A 21,781-nucleotide genomic window follows, 5' to 3' on the forward strand; every position below is an offset into this window, starting at 1 on the left:
CTCATTAGGGTATCCTGTTGTTAGCACAGCATCATGTTAATGACAAACTCACAAAATCAACTGAGTCTCCCTATTTCCCTATTTGACTCTTTCTGTGTGAAAGTTGAGTTGCTATTGAAATGTAGAGCATTCCAAATCAGTCACCTGCTAGGTTACGTTTCAATTAGGAAGCTGTCCTTGCGCCAAAAAAGCTAGATAACAGCACTTGAGACAAGTTTTTATGTTGTATTTGTCACAGCGTCTAGAAATACCAGTGCTTTCGCGCGAGAAAAACAGCGAAGCACAGTGCATCCATCAAAGACATCCATCTTTCGCATGTTTACATAGGAAAACTGTGTAAGCAGCTCACTAGGTTTTGGAACAGAGCCATTGATGACAACAGGCTAGCTTCTCAATCACAAAACATAACGAGTGCAAAGATGTTTTAATGTTTTATATTAAACATCCTCATCAAAATTATTTTTACAATTATTTTCCATTGATCGCTTGTTGGACTTTGCAGCATCACGCCGATCTTCACCCTGTCCAGCGTGTCAGGTGAGAGTCTGGATTTGCTGAAGGTCTTCTTTAATATTCTACCTCCCCTCAGCAACAGCAAGGAACAAGAGGAACTCATGCAACAGCTCACTGAGTTTCAGGTACAGTAAATGATGACAGCATTTTAATTTTTTTATTAAATTATTCCTTTAGTGAATGAATCTGTATTCATGACTCTGTAGATTGATGAGATCTATACAGTGCCAGATGTTGGAACAGTAGTCGGCGGAACTCTCTTCAGGTATATCTTACTCTCCTTCCTATTGACCGCAGTAAAGGTGTCCAGAAAAAAACGGCATATGTGCCTACTGGTTCTGTGCGTATGTGCAGTGGGATCTGCCGTGAGGGGGAGCAGCTGGTGGTTGGACCCACAGATGATGGGCAGTTTCGGGAGCTGACGGTGTGCAGTATCCAGAGGAACCGCTCAGGATGCAGGGTGCTCAGAGCTGGCCAGGCAGCTACTTTGGCACTGGGAGATTTCGACCGGTCACTCTTACGAAAGGTTAGTCTGTGTGAATCATCTATGCTGAGCTTTGATGTCTCAGACAGCAAAAAGTCTATTTCACTGTTTTAAGAGCCTACTAAAAACAGCTGGTCTCCGGCAAAACATCTACTATAATATAATGATTAGAGGTCGACCGATAGTGGATTTTGCTGATACCGATAACTAAGGTGGTGGGAAATGCAGATAACCGATTAATCGGCCAATAGTTTTTAAAATGTATTCATAGAATGGAAAAAAATGATAATAATCTTATTCTGTCTTTACACAGACAAAGAGTCCTCAATAAATAAAATCCCAGATGCAGTTTATCTGGTGCATAACGTGGGACTTTTAAGTGTAAACAAGCCAGAAACTGGGACTCTTATTTTGTAATGACGAAATGATAAAACTATTGGCAACTATTGCCATAGATTTTTGCCGATAACAATAGTTCCAAAAAGCAACTATCGGCACAGATTAATCAGTAAAACCAATATATCAGTCTACCTCAAATAATGAAATATTTGCAATTTATACTGTATGTTGTTTGCAAAAAAAAAAAAATTACTTCAACAGAATCCACGGCTATTTTGGAATGGCCGTCAATTCAAAATGTAAAAATGAAATTATCTCTATGAACTCCTTCGTATCGAATCTCAACTATCGTACAATGTTGATTTGTCATTTTTGTGTTTAAAAGCTATGTCAAGTTTTTTTGTTGTTCAGATGGTAAACAATTCACACATGCATCCAAACTTTTTACTGAGAATGACAGACATGGTGTGAATAGCTTTGGTGTGAAAAAGGGGGTTTGTTTGCATGTATACTTAGAGTTGGATTGTGTCTGGTGTGAATAGGCCATTACGTGTTGTTTGTTCTGTTGCAGGGCATGGTGATGGTTAGCCCAGAGATGAACCCCACTATCTGCTGGAGCTTTGAGGCAGAAATCGTTTTACTGTTCCATGCTAAAACTTTCCATAAGGGCTTCCAGGTCACTGTCCATGTGGGCAACGTCAGACAGACGGCCACAGTTGAGGCTCTGCAAGGAAAGGTGAGTCTTTGTCTGTCTGCCTGTATCGATAGATAGCTAGCTATCTGCCTTTGATCTTTGTTTTATGTTTGTTCCTCTGTCTGTCTAGATCAGACCTGGGCAATTTACGGCCCGGATCCGGCACTCCACATGGTTTAATGTGGTCCGTGGCTCATTTATCCTAAAAGCACTTTTTTTTTCATTGGATATTTCAGTTATCTTGCATTGGGATCTAACGCGCCTCCACAAGCGTTTAACATCCTCAGGGTTACCAGATAAGAGACGCGACACCCCCAGTTTGAGATTTATACTTGCGCAAATTGGAAATATTCTGCCCAATGTTAACTTATTTTGTGCAATCTGGCAACCATGCACGCAAGTGCTCTCTTTCTAGCTCTCGCTTTCCCCTTTGAACAAACTTAGCGATCTCTAGTACAATATTCTACGCAAGGAAAAGTGTTATACGGCTACTCTGTGTCCATTCTTGTGGCTGCTTGTGATGTTTGGTTCTAAGTTGCAGGTAAACCTTCTCAGTGATGAAATTAAATATAAAAGTAGATCTCGGCATCATTGACACGCAGAGGTGTAATCATTGACATGCAAGCAAAAGCAAGCGAGAGACGAATATGTATATGTATTTTTTTATTTGTGGAATTTAGAAATGTTGAAGTCTCCTCGCACGTGTTAATCTAACTCTTGCAGTAATCATTTACCATAGTCATGCAGCCTGTTTTATTCAGTTGTGTGCTGAATGGAAAGTCAAACCATTGATGAGAGACCCGCATCATGACCCTTTTAGCGTGTAAACAGGTGTTTTGAGAATAAGTAAACTCGCCCGCTTTGTGACAAACATTAAAAGTTCTATAATTTTCGATTTTTTCCTTTATTAAAATAGACCCCTGATGTAGAGAGTGTTAAATTGAATAATAAATTAACAGGGAAGTAGAGATGGTCAAATAAATAATTTATAATAAGCTCAGCCTTTATTGAGTTTTTTAATGCCTGAGAGAAAAGTATCTCCCTTTGTAGAGCAATACAATACTTTAGGCAATTGCAGAATAGTCCCATTAGTCACATATACACAGAAAATTGAGTACACAACTATTTCTGGCCTTAAAAGATACAAAAACCAAATCAATGTGGAGCATTTTATCTCAAAATGTATCACATTGTACAATGTGGCCCCCTATGAACCCCTTTACCAAAATAGTTGCCCATCCCTGGTCTAGATAGATAGTAAAAGTTTGGTTTAACTCATCTTTGTATTCAAGGTTTTTCCTGCAATTAATAAAAATAAAAAATAAATATATATATTCATCTTGATGAATATCGCCGCTTTAAAGTGCTAAATATGCTTCTCCTGTGGTACGCGGATGTGCTCAGGGTGATTGAAGACTGGTTTTACATGCATGTCGTTGGATCCACTGAGAATCTCTCGCGCATGTGATGCGCTCTGCTCTACCCTACTACTGTATACTGGAGCACGCAGGTGTGCGTGCGTCAACTGGGCTTCCCTCGATATGTGAGCTCCGGTAACAGGATAGCGCAGAGCGGATCACATTGAACTGGTCTTCCCTCGATCTCATGCGACCCATTTGAATTCTACAAGAGAATGTTCTATTTTAAAGCGCTATGGGGCAATTCAACCTTTTCAAACGGCTACAGCACTGACATTCTGAACAGCACTGACGAGGGAAAGAGAAAACACCTGCACCAGTATCAATAATAAAATGTTTCACATCAACACCCTTACTAACATTTATCACAGTGAACTTTGATAAAAAAATCAAAATTTTTTTTTTTTTTTTTTTTATTAAATCTGTGGCAGTTGTATTAAAAAAGTTAACTTTTTAAATCTGTTAAGGCTATTATTTTTTCATTACAAATGAAAGTTTTTTTTTTTTTTTTTAAGAAAGAGTACCTAACTAACAACTTAAATGCCATGCATGGTCTTAACTATGGTAAACACAAGGGCAAGTATGCTGCAATGTAGAATAATTGATATTGTAATATATTTCCTGTTCTAATGATGTCTGATATTAGGAAACAAACTGGCCTGGCTTGGCTTCAGATATTCCTAGAATCACAATGATTCCTAAATCATTAAAAGTGTGATAAAAGAAAAACAGAATCTGTTATGAAGTTGAAAACAAACATATTTACTATAGAAGCAACAGTCCCTAATCAGTAAATTGGTTTACTCATTTCTATAGGGCTAGTTATAATATTCATAAGGTGTTAAGTTAGTTTAATTTGCCACAGCACCTTGAAGTACAAAAAAACTCTTCTAGATGCTCAGATGATCAAAAATAAATAATATTCATTATAAAAATGAAATGTTACAACTTACCTTAAATATTCATTGCAATTATGTAAAAAAAACAAAACCTAATGAACGTGTACATCAGCCACCACTGAAGACCATTTTTGACCCAGGAAAATCTATGGTATTTTATGTCATAAGACGAGATCCACACAATCGATTTGTCGATTATTTGATTGAATAATGCCTCTTTTAATTTCCTTTCTGTTCTTTACAGTCAGTTCTTGATTAAAAAAAAAAAAAGAAAAAGAAAGAAACATTTAATTCTAATCACACATATGTGCTCGTGTTAATATGCGCTCACTGGCTGATGCCGGTAGTCTTAAAGAGACTGTACTGATTAAGCATGTGATCTGCATATGAATGTAAAAACTTGTAAATAGTCAAAATTATGCATGTAAACAATAACATACATTGGTGGCCAAAAGTTTTGAAAAATGTACAGATTTTGCTGTTTCGGAAAGGAAATTGGTACTTTAATTCATCAAAGTGTCATTCAACTGATCACAAAGTATAGTCAAGGACATTACTGATGTGAAAAACAGCACCATCACTATTTGAAAAAAGTCATTTTTGATCAAATCTAGACAGACCCCATTTCCAGCAGCCATCATTCCAACACCTTATCCTTGAGTAATCATGCTAAATTGATCATTTGGTACTAGAAAATCACTTGCCACTATATCAAACACTGCTGAAAGCTATTTGGTTCATTAAATGAAGCTTAAAATTGTCTTTGTGTTTGTTTTTGAGTAGCCACACTATGCAATAGACTGACATGTCTTAAGGTCAATATTAGGTCAAAAATGGCGAAAAAGAAACAGCTTTCTCTAGAAACTCATCAGTCAATCATTGTTTTGAGGAATGAAGGTTATACAATGCTTGAAATTGCCAAAACACTGAAGAATTCATACAAAGTTTACACTACAGTCTACAAAGACAAAGGACAACTGGCTCTAACAAGGACAGAAAGAGATGTGGAAGGCCAGATGTACAACTAAACAAGAGGATAAGTACATCAGAGTCTCTAGTTTGAGAAATAGACGCCTCACATGTCCTCAGCTGACAGCTTCATTGAATTCTACCCGCTCAACACCAGTTTCATGTACAACAGTAAAGAGAAGACTCAGGGGTGCAGGCCTTATGGGAAGAATTGCAAAGAAAAAGCCACTTTTGAAACAGAAATACAAAAAGAAAAGGTTAGAGTGGGCAAAGAAACACAGACTTTGGACAACAGATAATTGGAAAAGAGTGTCATGGATCTTAACCCCATTGAGCTTTTGTGGGATCAGCTAGACTGTAAGGTGCGTGAGAAATGTCCGACAAGACAGTCACATCTATGGCAAGTGCTACAGGAAGTGTGGGGTGAAATGTCACCTGAGTATCTGGACAAACTGACAGCTAGAATGCCAAGGATCTGCAAAGCTGTCATTGCTGCACATGGAGGATTTTTTGATGAGAACTCTTTGAAGTAGTTCAAATTATAATAGTAATTTTTCGCGTTATTAATGTCCTGACTATACATTGTGATCGGTTGAATGCCACTTTGGTGAATAAAAGTACCAATTTCTTTCCATAAGAGCAAAATCTGTACATTATTCCAAACTTTTGGCCGCCAGTGTGTATATGCAATATAATGTATGCAATTTCAAGACATTTATTAATGTAATACACTGAATTTGAACATTTTTCAAAAGCTAAAATGTGACCAGTATGATGAAAACAAATGAAAATCTAATTTGTTAAATGTAAATTTTCGAATTGTACCTACCTTGAAGGGTTAACAAAAAGATTAGCAGGTCTTGTTATAATGAACAGCATTAGCTGAGAGATAACTTCTTTCACATGTAAGCAAAAGGAACACTGTATTCGAAATATACCCATATGAAGCGATATTGAAAACAGAATCGAACTGAATCGAGAGCTTGAGAACCAGAATTGAATCAGGACATTTATATCAATACAGACACAGACCCTAACAGATAGATGGATGGATGATCTTTATCTCTGTCTGTCTGTGTTCCTGTCTGCTTGTCTGTATTAATAGCTAGGTATCTAGCTAGACAGACAGTTAACTAATTAGCTGTCTGCCTTTGAGTCTGTCTATCTGTTTGTATTGATAGCTAGCTATTTTGATAGATCGTTAGCTGTCTGGATAATCTGTCTGTCTGCCTGTTAGTTTTGACCTTTGTTTCCTCTCTCTCAGGATGAGCTCCGCACTGGTGAGAAAGCTGTGGTACGATTCAAGTTCATCAAACACCCAGAGTACTTGAAGGTGGGTTCTAAGCTGCTCTTCAGAGAGGGAGTCACCAAAGGCATTGGGCAGGTCACCAAACTACAGCCTGTGTCTCAGTACCAGCACCATCTTTGATACAGAAGAACCCTGTACTCATCCACCACCATCTCTCTCTCCACACCTGTCCACGCTTTCTTCTTCTCTCTGTTCCATTCATTCACATTTGAGTTCATGGTCTCATCGATTGACTCTTTTCATGTCATAACACAGCTGTCACCATAATAGAGTTTTATTCATCCACTTGGAGATTCAGGTGTCTTTTAAATGTGTCGTATTCTGATTAACTCCAAATGGGCCGTTTACAGTCATTCAAATGTTCTCCTTATTTTAAACATCTTTCTTTTAATATTGAGATGGCACTGAACGTTTGTACTTGTGCAGCCCTTTTAAAGTCCTGAACCATTTATTATTTAATAACCAAAGGATAGAGAGATTGTGAATTTAAATATGGCTGCCAAAGACTTTCAAGTTGTTTTGTTTTGTTTTAATCTAACATTTTTATTGCTGATGTCAATGAAGAATTTTTTCTTCCTATGGCAGCTACTGATCTTACAGAGTTTCAGCTAAACAACTGACCTGCAAACTCTTCTCTACCAAATGCCAGAAACAATCTGCACATCTCTGATATCTTTTATTTATGTATTGTTTTGTAAAAAGGGCTTTTTACTGATGTGGCATTGTCAAGCTTGAAAGGCACCCTCATGCCATCCCAGATGTGTGTGACTTTCTTTCATCTGCAGAACACAAATGAAGAATATCTCAGATCTGTAGGTCCATACATTGCAAGTGAATGGTGACCAGAACTTTGAAGCTCCAAAAAGGACATAAAGGCAGCATAAAAGTAGTCTACATGCAACATCAATGGTTTAATCCATGTCTTCTGAAGCGATTTGATGAGGTGTGGTTGAGAAACAAATCAATATTTGAGTCCTTTTTATTATAAATATCCACCTCTGACTAGCCCAACTAGTAGCTGGTGATATGCATGAAGGCGGAGAATCGCCAAAACAAAAGAAGAATGTGTAAGTGAAATTGGAGATTTATAGTGAAAAAGGGCTTAAATATTGATCTGTTTCTCAACCACACCTATCATATAATTTTTCAAGATATTAATTTAACCACTGGAGTCTTGTGGATTACTTTTATGCTGAGTTTATGTGCTTTTTAGAGCTTCAAAGTTCTGGCCACCATTCACTTGCATTGTTTGGACCTACTCAGCTGATATATTCTTCTAAAAAATTTCATTTGTGTTCTGCAGAAGAAAAGGTCAAACACATCTTGGATGGCATGAGGGTGAGAGAATTTTCATTTTTGGGAGAACTATCCCTTTAACAGTATAGACCATTCTCTGCTATGCACCATTAAAGAGATAGTTCACCCAAAAAACTTAATTTCTGATGAGTAAACGATGATAGTATTTTCACTTTTGGGTGAACTGTCCCTTTTAGGTTGATGTAAATGTGCTGCCTTACCACCAAGTGTTCCTATTTTCTGTCACCAATGCTGCTGCAAATATCAAAGATGTAAGTTGTTATTCCTTACATGATAATAGCTTTTAATGAACGACATGTTTCTCTGCCTACACTCAAGTGCTTTAGTAGCTCAGGAAAGCTCGACTTATTACAGAATGCATTCCATATACACGGTAGTACACCCGGATGTTGGAACAGGACAATTGATCGCACAAATGTTAAGTGCGAGGATTCAGAAACTCATCACTTTGACCTTTGGATGAATTATGCAAAGGAGTCTTTCATTTCTGCTCTGTTGCGTTTGTTATTGGCCTTTTAGTTTTTTTCTCCATTAGGTTACTGGTTTCACATTGTTCTAGCTTTTTGAGTTTGTTTTATTGCACCTCAAAGTTTCCTGAAGTTTGGTGCTAACATTTTTGGCTTGCATGTTTTAAAACTTAGATAATGAAAGAGGGTTGACTGAGTTGTTAGTTGGTTCTTGACTAAGATCTGTCCTGTAATCACTGCATGCATGTTTGGACACACTGACTGTTTCACATATTTCACTGTTCTGTGTTTCCTGTACAATTTTAGAGGAAGAAAAAACAAATTTATAAAGAATGTGTAACAGTAAAATTCATTGAACATCTACTGGATAATGTTCTAGTTACATCACTTTGTAATAATCTCTCTTTTGTATTGGCATATCATTTCACACCATGTCAATTTTCTGGCTTTTTTCAAAATATTTTAAAAATATTTTAGCCTTACCTTTTGGTGAATTGGAGTATTTATGTACAAATTTGTCTGTATATTAAGGTGTACATAAATAAAAAGTTTTATTATAGTTTATGTTTGATAATGGTCTCATTGCGTCATTCTCTTATAAAAGCAGGTGTCTCACACAACAACTTCAGTTTTGATGACCCTATGGAAAGGTGATCTTTCTTTTGTTTGTTAGCTAAGAGATGATGCAAGATGCAGCAATCACACTGAACAACTGTAGAAATGTGTTGTTGAAATGATTATAAGGATTTGATATATATAACGGAGAAACCCAGACCTCAACATTTTTTCTATAGCTATTTGTTGTTCCTTTTTGAACTAACATTTAAAAAACTGTGTTGTAATTAAGGAAGGATGTTTACAAAAGGGTATGCCAGACTTTCAGCAATATGATAACTTGATTAGTTACGCAATGGCAAGAAAATTAACTGTATGCATAACAGAATGGAAATAAAAAAACTAATATAGCCATCGATTAAGACAATCCAGTCCCATAAAACATAATTTTTCAAATCTACTGATAATGCTTGTATGTTTTAATAACAAATAAATAGGCTACAACAGCATGGAAAATTATACATGATACAGGACAAAAGAGAGAAAACCATAAACTGATTACCAATTAAACAATACTGGACTTTTGGCCCATTCTTCCAGACAGAGTCAGGTTTGTAGGCCTCCTTGCTCTCACACGCTTTTTCAGTTCTGCCCACAAATCTTCTATGGGATTGAAGTCAGGGCTTTGTGATGACCACAACAATACCTTGACTTTGTTGTCCTTCAGCCATTATGCCACAACTTTGGAGGTATGGTTGGGGTCATTGTCCATTTGGAAGACCCATTTGCGACTGAGCTTTAACTTCCTGGCTGATGTCATGAGATGTTGCTTCAATATATCCACATAATTTTCCTTCCTCATGATGCCATCTATTTTGTGAAGTGCACCAGTCCCTCCTGCAACAAAGCACCCCCACAACATGATGCTAACACCCCCATGCTTCACAGTTGGTATGGTGTTCTTCAGCTTGCAAGCCTCACCCTTTTTCCTCCAAACATAACGATGGTCATTATGGCCAAACATTTCAATTTTTGAATTTCATTAGACCAGAGGACATTTCTCCAAAAAGTAAGATCTCTGTCCCCATGTACACTTGCAAACTGTTGTCTGGCTTTTTTATGGCAGTTTTGCAGCAGTGGCTTCTTCCTTGCTGAGCAGCCTTTCAGGTTATGTCGATATAGGACTCGTTTTTACTGTGGCTATAGATACTTATCTACCTGTTTCCTCCAGCATCTTCACAAGGCCCTTTGCTGTTGTTCTGGGATTGATTTGCACTTTTCGCACCAAACTACGTTCATCTCTAGGAGACAGAATGTGTCTCCTTCCTGAGTGGTATGATGGCTGCGTGGTCCTTTATACTTGCATACTATTGTACAGATGAATGTGGTACCTTCAGGCATTTAGAAATTCCTCCCAAGGATAAACCAGACTTGTGGAGGTCCACAATTTATTTATTTTTATTTTATTCTTTTGAGGTCTTTGCTGATTTCTTTAGATTTTCCCATGATGTCAAGAGGTTTGAAGGTAGGCCTTAAAATACATCCACAGGTACACCTCCAATTCAGTACACTTCCTATCAGAAGCTAATTGGCTAATTGTCTAAAGACTTGACATCATTTTCTGGAATTTTCCAAGCTGCTTAAAGGCACAGTTAACTTAATGTATGTAAACTTCTGACCCACTGGAATTGTGATACAGTCAATTAAAAGTGAAATAATCTGTCTGTAAACAAATGTTGGAAAAATTACTCGTATCATGCACAAAATAGATGTCCTAAACGACCTGCCAAATCTATAGTTTGCTAATATTAAATCTGTGGAGTGGTTAAAAAATGAGTTTTAATGATTCAACCTAAGTGTATGTAAACTTCTGACTTCAACTGTAGCACCAGACAAATTGCAACATCTGCTCAAACTACTGTTTCAAACCAGTTCACTTAATTGTGAGATTGTGATAAATGAAAACTAATATGATTTTCATCTTTAGAAATGATGGTTAATATTTTATCCATTATACTAACACATATATTGTGGGACAGTGTCAGAAATTAACTTCTGAGCTAAAAAAAAACAAACAAAAAAAAAAACTTTTGAGTGCATATATTTTTCTAACCATTTGAAACAATTCAATTGAAAGGTGAGCTTTCTTTTGTTAGCTGAGAGATGATGCAAGGCACAGCAATCCCGCTGAGGTTTTGGAAAATCACAGCTTGTTTCCTATCGACCCACACTGTGCAAATATAGAAATGTTTTTAGACTAAATTCATAAACTCAAACAGACCTGAAAATGTTTTGATATTCAATAAAATATTTTTCTATAACTATTTTACTATTATTAGTGCTTTGCCTGATATTAATACTTACTATAGTTTTTAGACATTACAAAGGCCTAAATAGAATGAGTTGCATAAGAAATAACAGTGCATAGCATTCGGAAGTGGAGTTATCTGTGAAAAACCGTTTGTATGTTTTAGATCTGTGTACACACACTACTGGTATATCTGCTCACAACTGGAGCCCAAAGAAACATTGTAAAACATTTAACATTCAGCATGTCTTAAGCCAGCATGCAGCATTTTAACAACATTAATCAGAAAAAAAAAACTCTGAAATTGCAGTTGCATCAAGTATCATTTATGATATTCACCAATGGGAAGTGGGAATACTGTGACTTTTAAAGTGACCACAGTTGACCACAATGTTCCTTTGACAAAATGTTCAAACCTACTGTAAATTACTTGTACTGAGTTTTACAGCAGTCTTGGGTTAGGAAGGCTGCCATTAGAGTTTCTTAGTGATAGTACTTTACTTTGCCCTCTAGTGGTGTGTACAACTGGAAGTCCGACTCATTTTGTGAATCGGTTCATAAAAGAACGATTCATCGTTCTATTACATCATCACATGTTCACAGACATACAGTGACATTTTACAAGCTTTAAAAATCTTTGAATAAATATCTATTTAGGCAATAAACCTGTTTATTTCACTCGAGCTCTGATAATCTTCGCTCATTTCGAGATGGATGGAATACATAGACAATAAATTACTGCTAACTAAAGTCTTTATTGACCAAATAAAATGGACACTGCATCTATGTACACTTCCGCAGTTAATTCAGGATGGACTTAAAAAGATACAATCATTAATCTTAAAGTTCATACAAAATCCTTTAGTTTAAACATTGGCCACTAACATCTACTCAGTTTACTCATTTAAAACAAGACTTGTACTACACACACAGTAGATAAATAATATTGGCATATATAACTGGCTCCCCCGGTGAGCCTGGTTTTCCCCAAGGTTTATTTTTCTTCATAAACTAACATCTTATGGATTTTTGTGTTCCTTGCCACAGGTCGCCTTCGGCTTACACGCTGAGGGCCTAAAAACAAATCATGTTAAGGCATGATTTTCAAAGAAACTGCTCAATGAGGACTTAAGATATTTAAGACATTACAGCGTAATTTTCTGTAAAGCTGCTTTAATGCGTATTGTGAAAAATGCTATACAAACAAAAATGACTTGATATGACACAAACCAGACGTAAACCTGATTAGTCAGATTCACAAAAACATTCTTTAAAGAGATTCGGCTCAAATCTTCAATGTACAATTCTATTGTTTAATCAAAATGTATAAAAGCTACAACAATTATTGTACACTGCAAATTAAAAGTTTAGTCACACTGCACTGAATTAAATTTGTTTTTCATGATCCTAAAACCCTTTTTATCAAATGCCTATGCTTAAATACTTGAAATCAGTTTTGTAGACAAATTTAAGCTGTTCCTATGTGTACATTTCTTTACAAAGCTTATATATACACACCGATCAGCCACAACATTAAAACCATCTGCCTAATATTGTGTAGGTCCTCCTCGTGCTGCTAAAAGAGCACCAACCCACATCTCAGTATAGCATTCTGAGATTATATTCTTCTCACCACAGTTGTACAGAGCGGTTATCTGAGATCACATTTTTTCCCCATTCTGATGGTTGATGTGAACATTAACTGAAGCTCCTGACCTGTATCTGCATGATTTTATGCACTGCACTACTGCCACACGATTGGCTGATTAGATAATCGCATGAATGATTGTTGGTGCCAGATGGGCTGGTTTGAGTATTTCTGTAACTGCTGAGCTTCTGGGATTTTCACACACAACAGTCCCTAGAATTTACTCGGAATGGTGCCAAAAACAAAATACATCCAGTGAGCGGCAGTTCTGCTGATAGAAATGCCTTGTTGATGAGAGATGTCAAGAGAGAATGGCCAAACTGGTTCGAACTGACAAAGTCTACGGTAACTCAGATAACCACTCTGTACAACTGTGGTGAGAAGAAAATCATCTCATATTGCTATTCTGAAATGCGGGTTGGAGCTGTTTTGGCGGCACGAGGGGGACCTACACAATATTAGGCAGGTGGTTTTAATTTGGCTGATCGGTGTGTGTATATATACACACACTGTATATAAATATAGCAGAAATATATGTGTGTGTGTGTGTGTGTGTGTGTGTGTGTGTGTGTGTGTGTGTGTGCTGTGTACTTATACCGTATCGTATCCATACGAGTGCAGTGGTCTGATTATGCTCATTTTAACAACATGATGCTTTAACATTTTATTTTTCAGTTTTCCTGAAATTGTCACATAGTTGGACAGAGGACATTTGGAACATAATAGTCTGTACAATTTAAAAACTATATTTATTATTTAAATTAGACAGAATATTTGGCTTATGTGACACAAAAGTGCATTCCTTATGAAAAAACATGATATTAAAAGCTTATTGATGGAAGAAGAGTGCTGGCTTACACACAATATACCTGCATCAAGTCTTCTTAAAGAAGGAGTCCAGCGTGGCTGTGCTTCCCTGCGCTCTGGCTCTCTTGGCCTGCGGTCCGCTCTGAATCTTTGTCCGGCTTTTCCCACGGGACGACTGAGGTGTTCCGGCTTTGACGTGGCTGTCACTGGAGGCTGAAGAAGATGATGTGGAGGTGAATGATTTCTGCAAGTCCAGAGCGACATGATAGTCTGTGTGCTCAGGCACGTCCCACACCAACACTTTCTGACCACAGCGCTCACAGGTGTGAAGATCTTCACTGGATACACTGGCATCTGCAGTGCATGATGAGTAATCAGAGGGACCAGAGAGGGAGACACTTGGTTCATTGGAGGAGTTCTGCTCAAACACTTTAACTTCAACTGGACTGGTCTTGCTTTTAGCCAATATTGAACTGTCGCCACTGAAGAGCGAGTTTGTGAGCTGAAGGCTTTTCTCCAAGCTCTTTCTTTGGAAGAAAGAAGAGATACCAGTTCTAAATCCTTCTGTGGCTCTCTGAGGTGAAGCTGCGCATTGAGTGGATTTGTTTTCCGCAGGAGTGGTTGACAAGAATGTCTGTGGGGAAGGTTCATCTTTACAAGCTTCTTCCGCTTGCTTCTTTTTCTTTTCAGCGGCTCTCTCGAACAAAGACTGGATGACTCCTGGACTCTTTGGCTGAGTTTTAGGGGCAGTAGGGGTCTGTGAAGAGGCCAGAAGAGACTGTGTTGAAGGAGCATCGCTGCAAAGGAAGCTGGCTATTCCTCCTGACAAAGCTGATGGTGCATCACTGAACTTACTGGCTGACAGATGAAGGCAAGTCAAGGCAGGAGACCTATGAGAAAAAAATAAAGGCAATGAAACTTCATATAATGTATGAATGTAAGCACCCTTCCATTTGCCGGTGGAAAATTACTAATACTAATTAAGATCTAAAAGCAATTATAAATGTAAACATAATAATGATGATAATGATAATAAATATGTAATAAGCAGTGATGATGGGCGCAAGCCCAACTGGTCCATTTCCACCCGGAGGCTTTTAGAAAACAATGCAAGGTAGAAACATGCATTTGGCACTTGACATTAAATCTAAACAATTTTGAAGCAATTTGATAAATGTAAGAGGACTATTATAAAGTCTGTTGTAAGAGCCACACTTCCTGCTGTCAGGTGGTGGCGCTATGACCCAAAATAGACAAATCCATGTGATTAGCCGCCAAGACTAAACATACATCTCAATTTTGATCTAAATCACACATTGCACACAGAAGATATGAGACACTTCCTGGTTCCCATTTTTTGCCATTAATGCCTCGCCATGGCAACACTGTTCGATATATCAAAATCTGTTCGCAATTTAGCATCTTCAATGTCTTTGCATAATGTTGTCTAAATGTGGTGACTGTCTCATGAATCACCTAGGAGTGTTTAAAAGTTCAGAGACTGCAATTTTCAAAAAATCCAAAATGGCTGACTTCCTGTAGGGCGGACCTAATGACTATAAATATGAAAGTTGTCTGGCTTGATGAGAACTATATACATACCAATTTTGGAGGTTGTAGGTGAAAATGGGTGTTACAGAGCCCCCCCCTTACATGCCCATTTTCAAAGGAGCGCTACAAAGCCCCCCCCCACACACACATCCCGCAACTTTTACCAGCCCTAATGGACGGTGATTCTGATGTGTGTGCAAAATTTCAAGAGTTTTCACGCATGTTAACTACCCCGAAAGTACCGAAAACATTAGAAGGTATTAAAAGAATAATAATAATAATAATAATAATAATTATAGCTGCAAGCAGCGATGACAATTTTTAAATACTCCTAGGTGATTCATGAGACTGTCACCACATTTAGACAACATTATGCGAAGACACTGAAGATGCTAAATTGCGAACAGATTTTGATATATCGAACAGTGTTGCCATGGCGAGGCATTAATGCATTTAGCATTTAACATTATTCTAAACAATTTTGAAGCAATTTGGGTAAATACAAGAGGACAATTTTAAAGTCTGTTATAAGAGCCACACTTTTTATCTAAATTACACACTGCACACAGAAGAAATGAGACACTTCCTGTTTCCCATTCTTCGCCATTAATGCCTCACCATGACAACACAGTTCGATATTTAAAAATCTGTTCGCAATTTAGCATCTTCGATGTCTTGGCGTAATGTTGTCTAAATGTGGTGCCAGTCTCATGAATCACCTAGGAGGTGTATTTAAAAGTTCAGAGAATTCAGAGAATCTATCTGTACATATTTAATTGTTAATTTTAAAATGTTTTGCAAACTGATTAATTTTACATTTTTGCTATCATTTAATATAATTATTGAAAAAAATATGTAGATCTAAAGATTATATTGTAATGAAATCTTTTACCATTGTTATTTATCCTTAAAATGGCTTTAAATTAAATTTACAAATGTTATTCAAGACATTAGGTGTTAAGATAGTCCAAGTAGATTTTAATATGAGCACAAAAGTCATGCAGGCTTGTAATTTCATTGCAATTCTGTGGCAATAGGTTTCAATTTCTTTTATTTTTGCATTTTTTCTCTGTTCATTGTCAAAATAAATGAAGTACATTAACGGAGTCTACATTAGTTATTCATACGCACAACTGTTTAAATAGCCTCTAAATTAATGTTGAGCAAATGAGGACATAAATTATTTTAGAATACTGCATTTCCGCCCATAGAATAATTACCAACTGGTTACCAACAAACAACTATTGATCCACAACGTCATCATGAGGGCCTGGCACCGTTCCAAAGTTACGCTGTGGCAACAAATCCAGGAATTTCACTTTTCCGGTTGTCACAACGTAATCAGTTACATTGCCACAACGAAACTTTGGTCATTTAAATTATGGTGCAAATAGGAAATGGCCACCTAATTTGGTTAGCTGGGATTACAAAATTACTGAATTTGCAGTGGCTTTTCTCAAATTTTGCAATTTTTTGGGTTGTTCTGCAGTGAAAAATTCACAAATCTTCATTATATTCCTCTGTAATTGTGTTAATTACATTGTAAATGCAATTACATGTAAATATTTTAATGCATAATAACTGAATATGCAATTATCAACCCAATTTTTTTTAAATAAATGTACACAAATATACCATATATTTTGGTGAAACCTGTGGGTACTGGAAGACCCTTAATTATTTTTGTATTAAAACTTTCTGCCTCAGAGAATGCAAGAAAATATATCTAAGGTTAAAACAGACGTACAATAAATCTGTGAACTAAAAACATAAGAGGATTCAATAATTAGGCCTGTTGCCATTATTACACTGTCTGATATTGAAATCTGGTGCATGACCATATACAAACAAATACAATTAGAGTTCATATATTTGAGCATTTATGTACTCATTTAAATTCCACAAGTGTTTAAAAAAACGTTACATATGAAAATTTCCATTTTTGTCCTATTGACATACACAGTATATTGCATATATCTACATAAGTGACCTTTTTATATCAGTAAAAACATTTACTTTCAGCATATATTGCCATTTTCGGATTCATAGCCTACTGTATTAATAGCACTTCAAATTCTAATCACATTTTATTACACTAAATGAGGATTTTAAGTGAATGTTAGAGATTCTTTGTATAAACACGGGTTTTTGTGTCTCATTCGCAGCACGCAGGGTGAAGATTAAACGCTAGCTGTGATGTATGTGTGCTGTCTGTGGTCCCGTGACAACAGCATGCTCATGATACATGGCGTTTGAAGTCGCACAGCAATGATAAGCGCTAGTAAAAGATTATTTTAAATGGTCTGCTTTGATAAAAAGTCATTTCTGATGATCAATTCAAGTTCTAAAATAAATATTTAGCATTATACATTTGATAACTTCATCTCTATGAATGCTATTGTCGGTCATGAGATATTGTAAGTCAGTGGAGAAGTACATCAATCAGCGCTGGTAAAATTAGTCTGACAAGGTGGTCTAGTGGTAATTAATTCACTCATTGCATAAGAGGTTTAGGGTCATAATCCACCCATATGAAACTTCATATTTTAATTAACATAGATTGCATCCGCACCTCAGTGGATGTATATCTTGTTTGGGGACACATTTGTTTGCATTTTTCTATGGGATTTGACTGGAAAAGAGCGCAAACTGCGGAACACGCTGCAACAAGGAGCGTTTGCCGACCATTCTCGATTCCTCAAGTACAGAGATACCCAAACAAATTTGACCCGCAATGACCTTTGATTTGGCCCGCCTTAAAGTATATGACGAGTGAAAAAAAGCCTAAAATTCGGCTATTGCGCACAATTTTAATCATTCCCGCGATTTCCACGTTCATAATGTGGGAAAAGTGCAGAAATAGCTAAAATACTGTGTAATGTACCAGCTGCATGATGAAGAGAGACACTTAAACACCTGTTACATCTCTCATCTCCATCTCTAGTTCCATCCAGGGTCGGAAATTAACGGAGGCTCTGGGTTAAATAATCCCCCTGCAATCTGATATAGTTCCAAATTAATATCCATCGGGTTCTTCATTTGAATTTTCGCTGAACATTATTTGTTTTGTGCCGTCAGTTGTGCAGATATTGCCGAGTCAGTGGCGGATGCTCACGCCATAAACGCGCACATCAGTCTGGTGTCATGCTCACGCACTAAAATGATCAAACACTACAGTGTAGTTAATAATAATATTAACAACAAAAAAATATCTGGATGTGTTAAATAGCCTTGATGTTAAATAAAACATTATTAATGATACAATAATAATTTTATAGAACATTAACCACTTCATATCTCTGATTAATGTTCATAGTTTTATTAAATTGGCTTGAAGTTGTTGCTAAGTTTTTTTTTTTCTTGTTTTTTTTTATTACAAGCTCCTCATTCCAAATCTGGTTCCTGTGGAAATGCGGTTGTATTGCTAATTCATGGACATTTATAATTTGATAGTGTCTCCAATTAATGAACTAGTACTTGTTGCAATGAAGCTTGGCACCTTAATCCATAAGAACTAGGCATGGGCGCTTGCTTTAGTGTTGTCACCCCTCATAGTCTGCATGCAACCCCCTTGCCACCCCATGAAAAAAATTATTTTTAACTTTAACTTTATATGTCGTTCTTTTGATCACAGTTAACTGATGAACAGTTACATACTTAGACTGTAGATAACAGACTGCGCATGTGCGAGAAGTTGACACGACCGGTTTTGTGATCTTGCAAATTCAACAAATCTCCGCATTATTTGGGGTAGCTTGTCATTTTTTATAATTCCTGCATATTTTCAGCTAAAACGCAAATCTGAGGGAATTCCATCTCTTTTCTTAATGTTTGACAGCGGCAAAACAAATGCTTAAAGTCTGAAGCAGTCGCAACACATCCAAATGCACAGCAAATATTGTCTCATCTCCATAGTGTAAGCATCTCCTCCACATTGTGCATTCACTATCAAAATCCTTCTAAACTTTCACGGGACCACAGACATCACACATACATCACAGCTAGCATTTAATCTTCACACTGCGTGCTGTGAATGAGACACAAAAACCCACGTTTAAACATAGAATCCCTAACATTTACTTAAGTCATTTTTGATCAAATCTAGACAGACCCCATTTCCAGCAGCCATCACTCCAACACCTTATCCTTGAGTAATCTGCTAAATTGATAATGTGGTACTAGAAAATCACTTGCCATTATATCAAACACAGCTGAAAGCTATTTGGTTCCTTAAATGAAGCTTAACATTGTCTTTGTGTTTGTTTTTGAGTAGCCACAGTATGCAATAGACTGACATGTCTTAAGGTCAATATTAGGTCAAAAATGGCGAAAAAGAAACAGCTTTCTCTAGAAACTCATCAGTCAATCATTGTTTTGAGGAATGAAGGCTATACAATACTTGAAATTGCCAAAACACTGAAGAATTCATACAAAGTGTACACTACAGTCTTCAAAGACAAAGGACAACTGTCTCTAACAAGGACAGAAAGAGATGTGGAAGGCCAGATGTACAACTAAACAAGAGGATAATCAGAGTCTCTAGTTTGAGAAATATACACCTCACATGTCCTCAGCTGACAGCTTCATTGAATTCTACCCGCTCAACACCAGTTTCATGTACAACAGTAAAGAGAAGACTCAGGGGTGCAGGCCTTATGGGAAGAATTGCAAAGAAAAAGCCACTTTTGAAACAGAAACAAAAAGAAAAGGTTAGAGTGGGCAATGAAACACAGACATTGGACAACAGATAATTGGAAAAGAGTGTTCATGGATCTTAACCCCATTGAGCTTTTGTGGGATCAGCTAGACTGTAAGGTGCGTGAGAAGTGCCCGACAAAACAGCCACATCAATGGCAAGTGCTACAGGAAGTGTGGGGTGAAATGTCACCTGAGTATCTGGACAAACTGACAGCTAGAATGCCAAGGATCTACAAAGCTGTCATTGCTGCACATGGAGGATTTTTTGATGAGAACTCTTTGTAGTTTAAGAAGTTTTTTTTTTTTTCAAATTGTAATAGTAATTTTTCACATTATTAATGTCCTGACTATACACTGTGATCAGTTGAATGCCACTTTGGTGAATAAAAGTACCAATTTTCTACGATTTTTACGAGGAAAATCTGTACATTATTCCAAACTTCTGGTCGCCAGTGTATATGTATGTGTGTGTAATATATATATATATATATATATACACACACACACACACACACACACACACACACACAGAGACCGATCAGCCACAACATTAAAACCACCTGCCTAATATTGTGTAGGTCCTCCTCGTGCCACCAAAACAGCGCCAACCAGCATCTCAGAACAGCATTCTGAGATAATATTCTTCTCACAATTGTACAGAACGGTTATTTGAGTTACCGTAGACTGAGTTACTAGCATTTCTGTCCGCAGAATTGCCCCTCACTGGATGTTTTTTGTTTTTGGCATCATTCGGCGTAAATTCAAGAGACTATTGAGCGTGAAAATCCCAGGAGATCAGCAGTTCCAGAAATACTCATATCAGCCTGTCTGGCACCAACAATCATGCCACGCTCCAAATCACTGAGATCACATTTCTTCCCCATTCTGTTGGTTGATGTGAACATTAACTGAAGCTCCTGGCCTGTATCTGCATGATTTTATGCACTGCACTGCTGCCACACGATTGACTGATTAGATAATCGCATGAATATGTAGATGTACAGGAATGCCTAATAAAGTGGCCGGTGAGTGTAGATATTCCAAAGTGATTATAAAAAAACAACAACACTGGTATCGGAATCAGAAGAGAAAAAGTGGTATCAGTGTGTCCCTTATTTGAATCCCCTAATTTATGATCTTGCTGAACTGATTCCTCTACTGATTAAATAACATATCCAGGCAGAGTTGTTGTTTTTTTAAGAAACGGAATAGACAGTCCAAATCTTTATGTTCTTCTAGATCTAAGCATCAGATATTTTAGTCTCTTGTTTTGTGTCATCCCATATTGTGTTGACTTGTTCCTTGCCATTTGCTTATGTCTTTGAATTGCTTGTTTTAGATAAGTGTTCATCTTCTTGGCAATAATGGCCATGGTTTGTTTGAAATGGCAGATGCTCTGACTGGGGAAAAGAAAACGTCACCCTTTTAAGTCATTTCAAAATTCAGCTCTACTCACCACGCCTCCTGGTGGTTGCCTGCAGTATTGAGGCTCTTGATGATAGCGAAGCTGTCTGTGGTGATCTTTGTGACATCATATCGCGTAAGAGCACAGCAGCGAGAGAAACTGTTGGGTTTTTTATCTCCTGCCTGCCGCACGCCCACCGTCAGCAGTTTGGCCACTCGCCCGTTCTACAGAGAGAGATCTGTGTTAAAAATTACCCTTAAGCATACAGCAACAGAATAGGGGAACTAACACAGGGAAATGTAGTATATTGATATATAGTGCTTTATTCAAAGCTGTACTTCTGAGTTAGTTTTTTTAACATGATGTTCATTCCATGGAAGTATATGACATAAATGGATGC

General features: G+C 37.2%; 2 protein-coding genes across 7 annotated transcripts in view; one reads left to right on the forward strand and one right to left on the reverse strand.

Moving 5' to 3' along the window:
- LOC127413929 (GTP-binding protein 2-like) overlaps positions 1 to 8,973 on the forward strand; it is a 26,998-nt gene extending 18,025 nt beyond the window's left edge. For both annotated transcript variants that reach the window (XM_051651508.1, XM_051651507.1), the window contains exons 8-12: positions 503 to 638; positions 720 to 778; positions 868 to 1,039; positions 1,908 to 2,072; positions 6,581 to 8,973. In XM_051651508.1, the coding sequence (XP_051507468.1) occupies positions 503 to 638; positions 720 to 778; positions 868 to 1,039; positions 1,908 to 2,072; positions 6,581 to 6,745 (697 nt within the window). In that variant the 3' untranslated portion in view covers positions 6,746 to 8,973. The remainder of the gene's footprint in view (positions 1 to 502; positions 639 to 719; positions 779 to 867; positions 1,040 to 1,907; positions 2,073 to 6,580) is intronic.
- polh (polymerase (DNA directed), eta) overlaps positions 5,326 to 21,781 on the reverse strand; it is a 24,491-nt gene continuing 8,035 nt past the window's right edge. The window contains exons 9-11 of one of the 5 annotated variants that reach the window (XM_051651499.1): positions 21,433 to 21,605; positions 13,779 to 14,617; positions 11,609 to 12,346 (exon numbers count right to left, since the gene is read on the reverse strand). In XM_051651499.1, the coding sequence (XP_051507459.1) occupies positions 13,795 to 14,617; positions 21,433 to 21,605 (996 nt within the window). In that variant the 3' untranslated portion in view covers positions 11,609 to 12,346; positions 13,779 to 13,794. Of the gene's footprint in view, positions 5,545 to 11,608; positions 12,347 to 13,525; positions 14,618 to 19,409; positions 19,961 to 21,432; positions 21,606 to 21,781 lie in introns of those variants that run through there. The other 4 variants (XM_051651498.1, XM_051651501.1, XM_051651497.1 and 1 more) reach the window with 4 other exon arrangements.

Source organism: Myxocyprinus asiaticus, chromosome 23 (assembly GCF_019703515.2).
Source record: "Myxocyprinus asiaticus isolate MX2 ecotype Aquarium Trade chromosome 23, UBuf_Myxa_2, whole genome shotgun sequence".
NCBI classification, from domain to species: Eukaryota; Metazoa; Chordata; class Actinopteri; order Cypriniformes; family Catostomidae; genus Myxocyprinus; species Myxocyprinus asiaticus.